Consider the following 15,839-nt stretch of genomic DNA (forward strand, 5'->3'; position numbering starts at 1 on the left):
CTTCTGGGATGTGTAACATACCGCTGCTAACTTGTAAGTGATAGCCATTAACCAAAATCTCAACAAGCCTCACACTTTCATAGATGTCTGTGTAAACTAAACACAGGCCTAAAAGTGTTTCCCCATTGGGCCTCAGACCTGCATTATCCATATTTTCATGGACACAGAAATCAGTGAGAAAGGAGAACAGTCAAGACAAATTGTGAATTTGTTTGCACTGAAATAGGTTTTCTAGATTACTACAAAAGCTTACATGCAGTCCGGGTTTACATGCAGGTGGTCAGTGCTGGAAACCATAAACATAACCACTCGACCATAGGAATGGACAAAATGCTGCATATACCTATTTACAAGTGTTACAAAACATAATGTAAACTCTTAATGAGAAATGTTTTCATTAAGCAAAAAATATCAGCTCATGGACTAAACATAGGGAATTGTGCTGCCCCTGCACAGCTTGTTTACAACAATATATGAAAAGTTTTTAACTTTGTTAGTTTTAACTCTTCTTGACGTGTATTCCTAATATGACCTAATATTCAAGACTGGACCCCTTGAACCACGAGGACTCTTACATTGCTTTCATTGAAAATGCACAGTATCAATATGTGTGCTCAGTGCATGTACCAACTTTTTAAGTATATATATATTTTCATCAAACAGATTAATTTAATTGATGAAAACATTTTACAGTTTAACGCCACATGGTGGTTTAACTGAAATACCACTACCACTACTACCAGGATGTGGTGGTTTACGAGGAGCATTTGAAGGCAACACGAGTTCACGCCTTCCATGAATTCTGATTGGCTCCCAATTACCAGCCGGTGTTCCCCATTGGCTGCTGCGCGTCCATTGAATCCCCTCCTCTACCTTTGTCAATTTCTTGCGCTCCCGTTGAAACGTTTGGTTGTTGTTTCCCCGGGCTCGGAGGAAGAAGTTACTCGCCCCGCGCTGTCAGAGGTTAGGGAAAACCAAGAGAGGCTAGAGGAAGCTTCACTTTCTTCTGTGAGCAGAGGACGACCTGTGCAACTGAATGGAAAGGGAGTAGTGGGCCAAAAGGCAGGAGGGATATAACCTATCCATCACCTTGTAAGCAAAGCGCGGTGAGAGCGGCAACGCTGCCAACTCCTCCTCGAGCCAGCGTGCAACACTGAACTGTGTTGGGAGCAAACAAGGGAATGACATAAACATACCCAGAGATGGTTTACTACCCGCGGGGACCTTCAGAGACATTTCCGCAACTACTACTGCTGTGAACTTTTCTATCCTAAAACTGTACTGACGAGAGGGAGAGGATTAAGAAAAGTGCTTCTTCTTCTAATCAGCAAAGGGATTAATTATGCCGGACCAAATCACAGTTTCAGAGTTTGTGGCAGAGACGAATGAAGACTATAAATCGCCGACTGCCTCTAACTTCACCACAAGGATGTCCCACTGCAGGAACACAGTGGCTGCTCTGGAGGAGGTGAGTGACTCTGGTGGAACCGGGATTGTAGTCCCCCTTCTCCATGAGTTGATAAGGCAAACATCCACCAAGGATGCTTATTTTCTCCCTACCATGTATGTTTGCCTGATAATATGTTTAATCCAGAAAAAAAATAAAACATTTTCAAAATAAAATAAACCAGAGTAGTGTGTATGGTGAGAATATGCATCTTGCACCTAATTTTGGAAGAGCTGTTATAAATCTTTGTCTACACAGAGTAGTGGGTCATCTCTATTCAATTTGAAAATAAACTGCCGTCCACTACACTTCTACCCCATCCCTCATGCTTCATACTCTAATAACCTCAGCTATTGTACACCAGTGTGTGTGAATTTGGTCTGTCCCCTCAAGGATAAGCCAGGATAAGCCAGGATAAGAGCAGTTATAGTCAAGTTGGTTATATTTACAGCAAATAACTCAAAATCATAAATCACAAATTTGCCTCCAATGGCTTTACAAGGGCTTTACAACATACAACCCTTGATTTAGATAAGGGAAAACTCCCAAAACAAATCCTTTTTAATGGGGAAAAAACACACAGAGGAAGGATCCTTCTTCTAGGATGTTAGACATGCAATAGCTGTCAGTGTACAGTGGAGGAAAACAGGGGAAACATTGAGAAAAAGACACACTATAAGGTAAATAGAGTGGGAACATATGCAGTAGACTGTGAGAAGAAAGGGCAATCATCTATATATAAACCACTTTCCAAAGAAAAGTCATTGTAAGGATTCTGGCTTAATGATTATTCCCACAGTTAAAGGGGGAGAAATAACATGCATCTGCCCCAGTTTCCAGCTGCATTGCACTGCATGTGCACAGAGTACACTTTGTGTTCTTCCTTTAACTTGCAGGTCATCAGGAGGAAGGACACTTCCGCTTTGTTCCCTGACAGCCCACCACTGTCTCCCGCCCCCCCTTGTTATAGTTTCCCTACTTTGTGTGCTGTATGGCAGAGCCTCGCCCTGCCTGATGGTAAAAATAGAATTTCCCACATGAGCTGCTCGGTGTGTGTTATGTGTGTTAGTGTGCCTCTGCTCTCTAAGTTAGGGAACGCTTGTAGACGTTAGGTGACGCGTGAGCAAATGGATCATTTCCTCCTGGTTTCAATCAGGAAAAGTTTTAATTGTAAAAACAGATATCTGAATGCTTGATATGTGCAGAGCCAAGATAAGTCGTTGCCGTCTAATGTCAGTTTTACTCAGCTAATCCATATCTGGGCTCCGTGTCAACTTCACTTTAAGCTCCCTGATTCTCTGTACCTGGTTGAGGGTTGTGGCTTTATTTTTAACCAGTGTTTGTGAAGGATTGAGGCAGGCAGCCAGACATACACCTGCTCAGGCTGACAGGTGCTTCACTTGGGCGTCCGACACTTTGCTACGCACTATTTCATTCAGACCTCTGCTGCTTCCTGTTTTTAAAATAGCAATTAATCTGCCATTGGGGATGATCTCAGCACAGTGCAGAGTGGAATGTGCTTTTCTGTAGAAGTAAGCAAATAAGTGTGTGGATTTTACTCCTTTTTAAATAGTAGCTCAGCAGTAATTGCCGGCTTGTGAGGCTGAATTGTTGGGTTGAGGATCCAATTCAGCAGCTTTTGTTTCAGCGTTCTGCTGCTGTTGAAGCTGCTGAATTGTTGTTGCAGAGACGTGGAGTGGCGTGTTGTTGTTTCACATTGACCTCCCCACGCTCAGGCTCAGGGAACAGAAGCCCTTATTGTTAGGACAACAAGACCTCGCTCACTTTGGTCTGTTTGACCAATTAAACACAGCAGAGGACGGGGGAACACTTCCACTTATTGTCTGCCAGCCTGCCCGAAATCTCAAACACACGCACGCAAACAAAAACACATTTACATATGTATATGCACAGGCACCCACAGGCGGTGGGCATCTTTTTAAAGTTTAAAAAGCATCTCTCTTTTTTGTTTTTTATATATTCCTTTTTGCATTTCTTAAAAGAGTTTAACTACCCATCAAGAGAATGACTCTTTCACCCTTGAGTGTTATGCAAAGACATCAGAACACCATTTATTCATGAGGACTAAATGAAAAAATAAAAATATCAGACTTTGCTGTTTTTCAGCATTGTGCTGAGCTTCAAACAATGTGCTGATTCTGATTTTCTGTACAATAGCAGTTTGTTAAATAAGCGCTCACTTCTTAGTTTTCACCCTTGAACTGACAGCTGAGGACAGGCTGATTGGAGCAGCACAGTGTTCTGTAATGCTGCAGTGGGCTGGTGTATAATTTCATGAGATGCCTCATGTTTTGTGAATTGACACCTCTGAGTTTTGATAATGGGGTGTCTGTGTTTTTGCTGACTTCCAAGACTTTTGCTCCTAGTCTCCTGTTGTTTCTTATACATTAATATTTTAGATATGATAATCCTAGGTGTAAAGATGTGCTGATGTTTGCATTAAAATATATATTTTTATTGTTTCACCCCATATTTTTGGAAGTGCAGTCGGCAAGCAACAGAGGAGTGTGATGGCACATCTCATTCTTAAAGCGAGGCCTCATATTTGGATGCGCCCTAAATCACTAATACATGTGTGTGGGTATAACCTGTTGACAAGTGTGATTCATTTGTCAGTAGAAAAGTGTTTATTAACGTGAAAATCTGCTGTTCTAGATGTTTAAGAAGTCCTGTTTGCTGTTTCTAGCAAATTACAAAGATGTTTTGGGGATATTAACTATTTACTGTGTACCGGGTGTCGGTGGAAGACCAGGTGCATACAGACCACACATTGATATAAAAACCACCATCATTGTAATGAAACAAACACAAGTAGTTTTCAGTCTACAGTGCAGCTTTAATGTTCTGAAGCTTGTTGTTGTTGTTGTTGTTGTTTACTGTGCAAAAAAACCCTACAATTTCCTGTCACATTTCTGCCTTGTGTTTTAATGTGTTATGATGACTTCAGATTGTTGGCAAAAGTTATAGCGCGCAGCTTCTGTCAATAATGAATGGCTAAATGAATAGTTTTGAACTATCCATCATGCTCTTTGCTGATTGTTTAGGCTGTTGTTTCTTCTCAAGTGAAGCTTTTCCTCATGCATCTCCCTCTCCGTTTACCAGACCACCTTAACTGAAATGTATGAAATAATTTGCATCTAATGATCTAATTTCCAATTTGAGCTGTTTCAAATAGCTGGCACACTTACTATCTCACCTACTGACCCCTGGGTCTGGTTGTTTATAGGAAGCCTTTAAACACATTAACAGGAGAGGCAAATCAGGCACTCAGAGGTTTTACGTAAAAGGGCGCACGATGCTGTGTAATTATTTCTTTCTAAACTTAATTGCATCTGACATAATCTTAATTAGGCTAGTAGTTTTAAACTGCTGGCTATTAAGAGGCCATCCAGAGAGATTCTGTGCATGTGTGTGCATGTCTATGTGTGCGCTGGTAAAACCACAGCAATAAAAACCTGTTTATCCAGTAAGAGGATGTTGAGCTTTGCGTCCTGGGCAACCCCACCCCCCACCCCCCCTTGTGCTCCTGTAACACATGGTTTTTCTTCCTGTACACTTGAGGGAGAGTACACACTTTTGGGGGGAAAAAAGAGCTCAAGGTATCTGATTTCTCTTCAAAGTTTCATTCACAATGATCTGAATGGCAAGTAGTGGTTACTGTAGTACTGTAGTAGGTCCTGACAATAACAGTTTTGTCAGTTTCTGATGTGAAGTTACGCCCATTTTATTACCTATTGTCGTGGTATTCAGAACACCGTAAATGGAGATAGCTCTTAAATGAAAATGCTGTGGCTTGTAAAAGCTATTGGCATTTGTTGTTGGAAGTGTTTTTCTTCTAGTTAGTAAGTGTTACATTGAAATGGCGAGAACTCGATGCATAATTCTCCATATTTGAAGAAGTACCATCCATTTCTGGATTCCAACAGTGTTTTCATGAGGTAAACCACTTCAACACAAAGCCAACTGTGCGCTCAATGCTCTGTGTGAAAACCCTCACAAGTTCCATTGGTAGGAGGCCTCAGCCCCGAGGGCAGAGCTGACCTCTGTGTTAAGTACTGATCAGGGTGAAAATGCTTTTTATCTCACCCAAGAAAAACTGACGAGGATGTCTGCAGGATATCTGTCTAAGGCTAGGAACTGGCACACATTGTAGTTGTCTTTGGTCTATTTTTTGCATCTGTGACTGTTGTTATGCCCCAGTTACTGAAACCTGCCAGACGGAGAGAAACTCCTAAAATGATGCAATCAATAACGTTGTCTCTGAGAACAAATCTCAAGTGCATCCACTTCTAGCTCAGGTATGAAGACAGGCATATTTGTGTAATCTCACAGTGTTGAGCCTAGCTCACAGAGCGGTTGTGGCAGGTGTGTAAAGCTGGTAAAGATGGTAAATTAATTCTCTGCCAGAGTGTGGCAGTTATTGGGATCACTGTGTACTACATGAACAGACCTCTCAAAGAGGCGACTAACTGAATACAATGGGTATGAAAACGGATCTGACTCATGCAGTCGACTGCAGAAGCTCGCTGATTATTAGGGCTTGTGGCTGCAAAACAACCATCACTACTTGACATTCAATACAAGCTTTTGTGTTGTCAGCATTGTAGCTCTTTGATCAGTCTGTCAGCTGCACATTGTTGCACAGACAGAGACGCAATGTGTTTCATGACATTACAGCTGCTTTGTAATTTAGAGTCGTTTGACAGGTAGAAGGCTTGCTTATAATGCAGTCTTGAACAATGCTTCTTATTGTGGCATAAATACAAGTGTCCTGAAGTTGTTTTGGACCCTCCTGACTCATAAGCAAAGTTCTGTCTGTCCCTCTTGCCTTTGACACAATTGATCATCTTGTTAATCTACTACCGAGAGTAGGAACCAGCTTGTTACTTCTAAATGTGGGAAAACTACATAACTGGACATAACTGGACAGTTTTGACCTGGTTGATGCTGAAATTAAAGTCTTTTACTTGTGGTCTTGACCCATTTCCTACTTCCTTTTTAAAACGCTTTTAAATCGGTGTCTGAGGAGATCCTTAAAATTATTAATGACTCTACAGCTGAGTGTTTTCCCTACAGCATTTAAGATGCACTTGTTAAGCCTCTTTTGAAAAAAAGTAATCGAGATCCATTTCTACCCTGTAACTACAGACAAATCTCCAATCTTCTGTCTTAAAGTAAAATTTTAGAAAAACTGGTATACACGCAATTAACTAGTTTTCCTCATAAAAACAAGTTAGAAATGTTTCAGTCTGATTTCCGGGCTTATAGTAATACTAGCTCAACCAGTTAAAAAATGAAATTCTCTAGAACTTGACCCAATCCAGCAGGCAAGAAACCTCAGAATCATCTTAGACTCAGAATTGAACTTTAGGGTTCATGTGGTGTTTGTCACCAAATCTGCTGTTTATCATCTCAAAGATACAGTTAAATTACAGCCATTTCTCACTCTGAGTGACACAAAGAGACCAATGCACTGTTTTATACCCAGTAGACTGGACTATTGTAATGCTGTCCTATCTTGTCCGTCCAAAACATTTGTAAATAAGTTACCATTGATTCTGAACTCTGCTGCCTAAGAAAACGCATGACACCCAGAGGTCATTACACTGGTTGCCTGGTTGCCTTGTCAGTTTCCATATTGATTTTTAAAGTTCTTTTTACTTGTTTTCAAATCACTTTGTGGTCTTGCACCAGCCTACTTGTCTGACATTGTATGAACCAGCACAGCCTCTCAGGTCCTCTGGCACTTTTCATTTTTTAGTTGCTCCAAATTAAAGGACAAAACCTTTGTTGAGACAGCTTTCAGTTTTTATGCTCTGCGCTGTTGGAACAGTCTGCCTGAGGTCCTGGAATATTTTATGGGCATTATTTATTCTGTTGAATTGCACAAACCTGTTTAAAAGGTGCTCTACACATAAGTTTAAGTTTTAATTGAGTAAATTTGATGAAATTGTTGTTTACTGTCTTGAGATCACGGCAGTGGAGAGATCTGATATTTGGCTTCCTGTACAAAATTTTATTTGCATGGTTTTATGTGTATTATCTTAAGTGGATTAATTATTGTAGAAGCGGTATCTGTGTGCACAAATAATCCATCAACAACCCTGTACTGTTAATAGGCCTGTATCCCAAGAGAGAAAACAGAGCTGCTGCACAGTCTACTGTATACCCTCCTCTACATAGTGCCAGAAACTCACCCAGCCAGTAGGCCTCTCCCTCCCATATCCCTTTGTCCAGTTTATTCATATTTTGCTGATGAATAATGGTTATTTATAGCCAAGTCAGCTTTTCATGGTCCATTACTGGTGTTGGGGGGGTTGGGGGCGCCTCAGCCCTGAAGCCTAGCGTCATTAGTCTTCCATCTGGCTATTCTTTAATCCAACAGAGGTCCATCACACCGGTATGCCAGCTATGCACTGGTAAAGCGTGTTGCCTAGCTGCTTGATTTTTGTGGAGATTATTGGAGAGTACCTCTGGGAATGCTGATGGTGTTCAAAACATGCCCAGGTAACTATTGGCTCTGGTTGTGCAGGCTGTACCAGCCTCCAGTCTGGTTCTCGCAGACTTTTTCTAGCTTTGGCGAGCAACAAGGTAATATGGATTGTGTACTAGTAAGTAGATTCTTAGTGAACTCGTGTTAAAAAGCAGTTGATGGCTGCCTGCTGTGAGCGGCTTTAGTCTCTCATCTCTTATAGCACCTCTAACCTTAATCTTAGGCCACTAGTTGTTTGGGTGCATGTTACAATTTGATACTAACCCTTATCTTGTGTTAACACAAGATCATATCTCATTTAATTTCCATCTTCCCCGGTGGCTACACTTGTCTGTGTTTGCATAACCAGTGGTTGTAGAACAAAGCACTTGTGCTTCTCTATCATTGCTTTGTGTTTTAACGTCTCATTTAAAGTGCAATGATTTATGGCTGATGTGTTAACATCTGAAGGCAAGTGTGCTCTTGTAACTCTTCTCCAAGTGTCAGTCTGTCGGCTTGTGTTGATGCTGGAGTTGTTCCTGGGCAAAGGGAAACCAGGGAATGCCTGGTCTTTCTCTGTTCCCCCCTCTGCCCCTCCCATTCTAGGCACGGTTGGTAGGGAACGTCTGTGGTCTGACTGGGAACAACAGCTGCCCCTCGTGGAACAGGTGGCCTGGAGGAAAGTTTTAACAAGGCTTCAGACAGTGGGATTATCGATGCAGGCACAATCCACATCTAATAGCTTTAGAGGCACACGGATAGATCTATGAGCTGTCACACACACACAGTCTAAATGTGCAGTCTGGCCCAAGTGAGCAGCCCAAACCCCCAGCCACTCTGGCCAGTCTTCACTATACCACCTAAGAAGCTTAATGCTTCCTATAATTGAAATGGGAATTTCTGGCAGGATGACTGAGGACCTGTTTCCTCCCTTCACCCTCACTCTACATCTGCTGTCCCCACTGTCCCTTGACTTCGCCTTACTGTATTTAATGCACCAGAGTAGGCCAAATACCTTGAAGCACAGCCAACTACATTCATCCCTCCAAATCCAGAATGAAAACACTTTGATTTTATGTAAGAGTTGTTGATGAGTTTTCTTATATAACTGATCCAGATGCATTCGTGTTTGCGAGGCAAAAGCACTTTTTACATGTTTAAATGTTGTGTTCTTGTTTGGGTAATCATAATGATCCCAAAATGAATCAAATGGGAGGTAAAAAACTTGTTTTTCATTTGTACTGAGGATGCTAACTGTATTAGCTGAAATAATATATGATTCAGTGGTGTGTTAATGCTAAATTTGGTAAAAGCTAATTTACCGCAATTGTTCCCACAGGATCTAGAGGTGTCTCTCCAGCCTCTAGGGCCTGGTAAATGCTGTGTTTGTGTTATCATTCAGAGACAGGCTCTGACCAGGCCCTCATTATAATGCAGAGGCCCTCCCAATGGATCTACCAGGGGCGAAGGTCACGGTCCTGTTCCAATCGATTCAAAGCCATGATCTCTCTTCTCCCCCGATGGGCTTTGACTGTTAGGATGTGATATGATTTCACTCTTTTTTTTTTTTTTCTTTTTTTTTGTGCACCATCTATTATCATGTGTGTGCACGTATTGGGACGTGGGACGTGGTAGTGAATTGATTACCGATGGATGGAGCCCCTTGGCCATTGTCAGGCCTGGTGAGTCTATTTTAGTTTGAAGAGGAGGCGTTAGGGCGAATATCATGAAAACTCAGTCCAACATGGAGAGGGTGATTTAGGTGAAAGGGGAGACAGGCTGCTCTTGGTCCTACACGGGTTAGGGGGTTGGAAACTAGGGGCACCAGCCGTAAATTGGAACTTGAGGCTCATCTCATCCATCAGAGTGTCCTGGCCCAGATTGCCTGAGACGGCTCCTGTCGACAGCTATTGTTCCCAGACAGACCCTGCCTCTTCATTAATGAACTCCACCATTGATTTGTGGTCCTGGCCGCTCGGCTTTGCTTGGGGCCAGGGTGGGGTGGAAGGGGTGAATCCTCACAGTTGTGTTGTCCTGCTGTCACTTTCGCTCAGAGAACAGACCCGGACTTCTTCTCTGTTGGGGAAATGTTTTAACACGAACTCCTTGGAGGCTCTGGAGGCAGTTTTAGTCTGATTGCTTTTAACTCAGTTGGGACCAAAAAAAAAAAAAGAAGATCAGTTGTGTGATGTTGGAATTAAACAGACGAGTCAAGGAATTGAGTTCATTAACATCTGAATGTAGCCTGCTTTTTTTAATGATCTATTTGGTATTCCCGAATTGCCTGATAATCCCAAAACTCCTTCATATTACACAACAGGAAGCAGCACTAAAAGCAGTGATACTGACTTTAATTTCCCCCCTTGCAGCAAGAGACTCTGCAGAACGGCTTGGTTTCATGGAGGGGCTGGGTTTATTTCAAGTGAAACCCTTCTCATGCCATGAGTTCCCAGCAGACTTCAAAAGGACTTTTTTTTTTTTTTTTTAAATGAAGGTCTTCTTTTGCAACTGAAGTGTGCTCTCGAAAGCCCACAATCACACACAGACACACACAAACATACACACACAGTCATGCTCTCTGTAGTGTTTCACTGCAGTGTTTTCCAGGAGAAAGCAGGTAATTTTCTTCTGCCTGTCTGACATCATCACACTCCTTTTTTAGAGATTTGTTGTAACTGTTGGGCACTTTGCCTCTGGCACTACATCCTTGACACCCTGAGGCTGACACATGTGTCCATGTGAAAAGAGCCAAAGAGAAACTCCAAGGTGAAGTCAGAGAGGATTTTCCCCTCAAAGTGCAGCACATTTGGTCCTTATTTCTCAGCCCCTCCTTCAAACTTGGTTTTTATCAGCCTCCTACTAGTTTATAGACTTCATTAAATACTCCCCTCATAGTCGGGGGGGCCTATTTTAACAGGTTTTTAAACTTGGCGCCATTAGGCCTCCTTTTGAAATTTTTATCCATCGTGCTTCAGGGTCTGACTTGTGTTAGATTGAGGTCTGTTTTGTGTGTGTGGACTCCTCCCTTCTCCCTTCTTTTTTAATTTTTTTTTAACGATGGGTGAAGAAGCGGAGGCAATGAGAAAAAGCTAATCTTCAGCTCTGAACAATGCCAAATAGTGCAGTAAATTTTAAAGCCAGATTGGGATTCTTAAAAGAAGACACAAAAAACAGCGCCACTGACGTATTATAACTATGAGGCAGTGCAGTCGTCTGGGAAAACCAAACGGAAACAAAAGTTCTGCCCACGTCTGTCGCCTTGTAAAACGTCCTGAAAAACCACTCAACAGTTAACATGAAAGTGTGTTTTCTCTAACACTTAAATCACTGCAGTTGATGTTGTCATCCCAGTGTGATTTCTGGCAGCTGGCGGTCAAGGCTCTGGTCCAACAGTGATCTTTGTAGTGCTCACTGAGGAGCTGTAAAACACCAAGTGTCCTGGTGCTAAAATACCAGAAGGCTTGTAGGTAGATGTGATGTTTGAAAAAACTCGCAGTCAGGCAGAAAAACCTGCTCAGAAACTGAATTAAAAGTTCCCGTTCTGCTAGTTACGAGCAGTCAGAATCGGAGTTCAGTGTAAGTTTTCATTACTCATGCAGCTTTCTGAGTACACATCAGCTTTGTCGCCAAAGTGCGTGTATGTTAATGAGCTCGTGTCAAACAGTCTTATGACACAGTAAAAAGCACACTCCCTCTCTCTCCGTCCCACACTTCCACTGAACTTGCAGGCTGGACTTTTCCATGCTGCCCCGGGGCAGGCCGACTACACACATCTCAGCTGTCTGAGAGCACAGAGACACCCTGCAAACATGGCCTGTTAGTGGTCGCCTGAATGGAACCCACTTCTATCCAAATATTGACTTTACTCACTCAGCATGGAGAGAAGTTGTGAATGAAACACTTGAAAAGATGATTTTTCTTTAATGGTGGATTTGTAGTTTTGCCTCAATTGAATGGATTCAAAATGATGACTGTATTTAGGAGCCGGTCTTACGGTGGTGCCATCTTAAGCAGACGACTCTAAGACGTAAGTGTTGAGACAGAAAAAAGTTTGTATCACAGCGAACAGCTTGACTTCAGTACAACTTCCTCAGGGATCTGCCTTCTCTTTAATGCCTGCAGGGCTGAACTGTACTGTATATTTGACATATGTTTTGAATGAGTCACAGTGGATGTTGAGGTAGAGAGAGTGCCCTTCTTGTGTTTTTACCGTGACTGTTCCACATGTAAAGCCTAAGACAGCGGCTCTGTGTCTGGGCAAGAGCTGGCCAGCAGAAAAAATAGACCGGACCAAGTGGCTTTCTTTGACGCCACACCTGCAGAAGAGCTGACGTGTCTCATTCTGTAATGTGGCGGACAGGACTGCCTAATAATGATGTGATGTTTTTATTTATTTTTCTACAGGGAAACTTACCACTAGATTGCTTTCAGGTGACCTAGAATACCCGCTGGCAGCCATGTAGGAGAACAGAATTGTGGTCCAGTACATCAGCATTTTACACCAGTGTGTTGTTACACCATTTCATGCTGGTGTATTATGTGTTCTCTCCTCACCCCCAAACCTCTCCCCTCGTGCTGCTGTGTTGGAAGAGGGCAGGAGGCAGGTGTAGGAGGGCAACCACACTGACAGCTCCAGTGATGGACTGTGCCTTTTTTAAAAACCGGACTGTGCTGGAAAGAAACTGGTCCCTAATGCTGGAAAGGTGTTGGAGGATGGGGTTTCGGTGGCGGGTTGACGATCCCACAAAGACGTTTGAAGCATACTGACACTTTAACAGCCAAACCAGTGTAGAGAGAAACCGAAGCCATAACTCCTCATCACATCCTGATATATTGCTGGTGTTCATGCTGTTATTTTACTCGGATGTCGTTTGGCTTGTTGTGAAAATATCACAGCTCATCTGGAATATTTTGGAGTGATGGTCCGTGTCTGAGGGACAGACATCGTGAATGTGCCGCCGCCAGTGGAAGCGTCTGATCTGAAAATTGATCAAAGAGGGAAATTGATTACATCTGTCTCGCTGACAGATCCCGTTTCACATTTTGCTGCTTGTCCAAACAGTGCGGGCTGACCGCGGCACAGTGGTGAAATAAATGTGATTAACATGATGTCAAGTCTGTCCCAAGATTTTCACATCAAAACCAGAGCTTTTTTTTTTATTTATGAACTGTGTGAGTGTGTGTAAGTTATACAAGAGCGAGTTCTCTTAAAACACTCCTCAGAAGTTTTAGGAGTTTTCTCTGTGGAGTAAAGTTTGTTTGTTTTCACCGTGTAACATCTGGTACCTCAATAAAACACGGATTGCAACCCACCACCGCCATCACAGAATCTGTACCCGCACACGCACCAAATAAATTGGATAATTACATCCCAGACTGCTGCCTTTTTTATTGCCTGATTTTCACCGTATATGGCAGACAGTTTTCCTCACATGACTGTCGCAGCGGGAAGGCTTAAAGGGTGAGGCAGGGTTAGTAGACGAGTTATAAAGAGACACCAGACGGAACCCAGATGTGTGTGTGTGTGTGTGTGTGTGTGTGTGTCTGTGTGAGAGAGAGCTTTAAAATAAGTGTGTGGCGATGACATTATTAATACTGCAGACAGGGAGGATTTCTTGGATTGTCTTTTGTTAAATTTGAACGTGTGTGTGTGTGTGTGTGTGTGCGTGTGTGTTTTATGCCGTTGGGGCCTCCTTTTGAAAAGCGGGAAAAGCATCTTGCTAAGCAGACATGCTGTCATCAGCAGATAGTTTGTCGGCAGGAACAATGGGGCTGGGTCTCTGTCTTGTCTGTCAGTCACTCCAGCGTGCAATCACCCAGGAATGTCTTCTTTCTTCAGACATCGGAGAGAGAGGTGGAGAGTGCTGCGATGAAACAAGCTTGTTAGCTGGACTCACTTTTTTTTTCTCGTCAGTGGCGTCTTGCTCTCCTCCCTGTCCCGCTGTCTTCATGTGAAGTGAGCTCCTTTCATGTTCACGCTTGCTTAAATATTAGTCTCGGGACTTTAGTGCTTAAATCGGCCCATTGTGAATTACAAATGAAAGAGATTTTGAATTTTAACTATTGCTTCAGCATTTGTCATTTTTTTTAAGGAAAAACAAGAAGTTTCTGATTCTAGCTTCGTTTTTCTCTTTTTCTACCTTTTATATTATAGTAAACTGAATATCTTACAACACAGGCATTTTAAAGGATGACCCTGGGAACTGCTAATTTCACTCTCCCTGTTTTGGTTTTGAATACTTTTTGGCAGATACTGTGCCGAGCACGTTGAGTTCATTACTTCTGGTTAAGGTCCTCGTAGTTGAACTTTGTGCTTGCCCAGCCGAGCTTTGTCTCATGACAGCAGCCAGTCGAAAATGCAAGTTTATACACAAATTAGTTTCCTGTTTTATGCTGTTTTCTTTTCTTTTTTTTTTCTTCCTCAAAGTTAGTTGTGGTAACGGGGGCCAACAGGAAATGGTTGTGAAGACAGAGAGAGGGAAATCTCCCTTTTTACTTTATTCCTTTTTTTTGTTCTAATTTTTTGTTAATATCTTATTGTCTCAAATTAGATGTAAATTGTGGTTCAGAAAGACCAAACTGTTAGATTGTAAGGGTGAGACACTGACCCTCTTTCCTCGAAATTCAAATCATACTGTAATCTATCTGAACATCCTCAACATTAGTTAGGCTTCTAGTATATTCTTCCCCTCTCTGTCTGTCTCTGAACACACATTAGATATAATCTATCAGCACTGTGCTCACAGAGATCTGTAACCCGACACACGTTACTCTACAGTTCAGTACCATAAATGAATGGATCGCCGTGGCAACGACCTCCATGACCCAGCAGTGTTGTGATAGTCTCTGTAGACTGGCTGCAGCAGATGGTGCCCGTTTGTAATCACACTGATGATGATGATGATGATGATGATGATGATAGTGATGATGATGTCATGCATTAAGAGGGAGGATTAATTCAATTCAGTTTGTGTTTTTCCTCCCGCTCCGACCACTACGCTGAGCAGGAGAGGGAGAAAAGAGCCACTGTGGTTAGTTTACTCTGAGCCGCTATCAGGAGAGGGAAAACTGCTGACACCGCAGCAATGCTCTCATGAAGTGTGCTTGTGAAGCAGCTCCAGGCTCAGAGGCCGGGTCTATTGTGTGAGGATTCAGCTCTGATCCCGCGCTGTCGAAACGCTACACGGCACTGGAATTCCCCTCTCGCTGGGAGTAGTGTTTTTTTGGGTTAAAAGTCTCTAATTTTAGACACGGCCTGCGCTACAAACAAGAGGGCTCGAACAAAAGTTGGCCTGGTGCTCAGCGAAGAGTCACTTTGCTCAGCCCTGGAGAGCACATCAGAGTGCAAATGTGTGAAAGTGATTGAAGAGTCCCGTGCGTGTGGTGTATGTGTGTGTGTGTGTGTGTGTGTGTGAGAGAGAGAGAGAGAGTGATTTAAGGCTATGTGTTTGTTGTGTTCAGCTGGTTTATTACCCGGCCTGTGCCCCCCCCACCCCCCCCACCCCCCCCCACCCACTTACCCTCTTGTCTTCCCCCTTTCCCCAGCAGACCACTCTCTGCAGATTGAAAGGGTCTGCTGGAGCGTGATACTGCTTGATTGTGTGTGTGTGTGTGTGTGTGTGTCTGTGTGTGTGTGTGTGAGACTGAGGCAGTACTTGGGATGGGAGCTGTGAAGTCCACGTCAGTGTGCATGTTAGATTTACCAGTGTCCAACCACAATGTTGTAGTTGCTATGGTAAAGTTTTGACAGCTTTACCATTTTATACTCACAGGAAATGACGCCGTAGCTGCACCTATTGACGCCAGTCAAACTGCACCTTTTGAAAAAGACTGATAAATTGGCCATATGAGCTTGATATATTTGTGTTTGACATTTCTGTATTTAAATTTGCTATTATT

General features: G+C 42.8%; 1 protein-coding gene across 1 annotated transcript in view; it reads left to right on the plus strand.

Annotated features, from left to right (window-relative positions):
* Positions 1 to 904: 904 nt before the first annotated feature.
* The window catches only part of asap2a (ArfGAP with SH3 domain, ankyrin repeat and PH domain 2a), a 57,743-nt gene continuing 42,808 nt past the window's right edge, over positions 905 to 15,839 (plus strand). Inside the window, exon 1 of the mRNA XM_023393776.2 lies at positions 905 to 1,468. Within this exon, the coding sequence (XP_023249544.1) occupies positions 1,343 to 1,468 (126 nt within the window). The 5' untranslated portion in view covers positions 905 to 1,342. The remainder of the gene's footprint in view (positions 1,469 to 15,839) is intronic.

Source organism: Seriola lalandi, unplaced genomic scaffold (assembly GCF_002814215.2).
Source record: "Seriola lalandi dorsalis isolate HSWRI2012SDOR001 ecotype SW California unplaced genomic scaffold, Sedor1 jcf7180002054942, whole genome shotgun sequence".
NCBI lineage: Eukaryota > Metazoa > Chordata > Actinopteri > Carangiformes > Carangidae > Seriola > Seriola lalandi.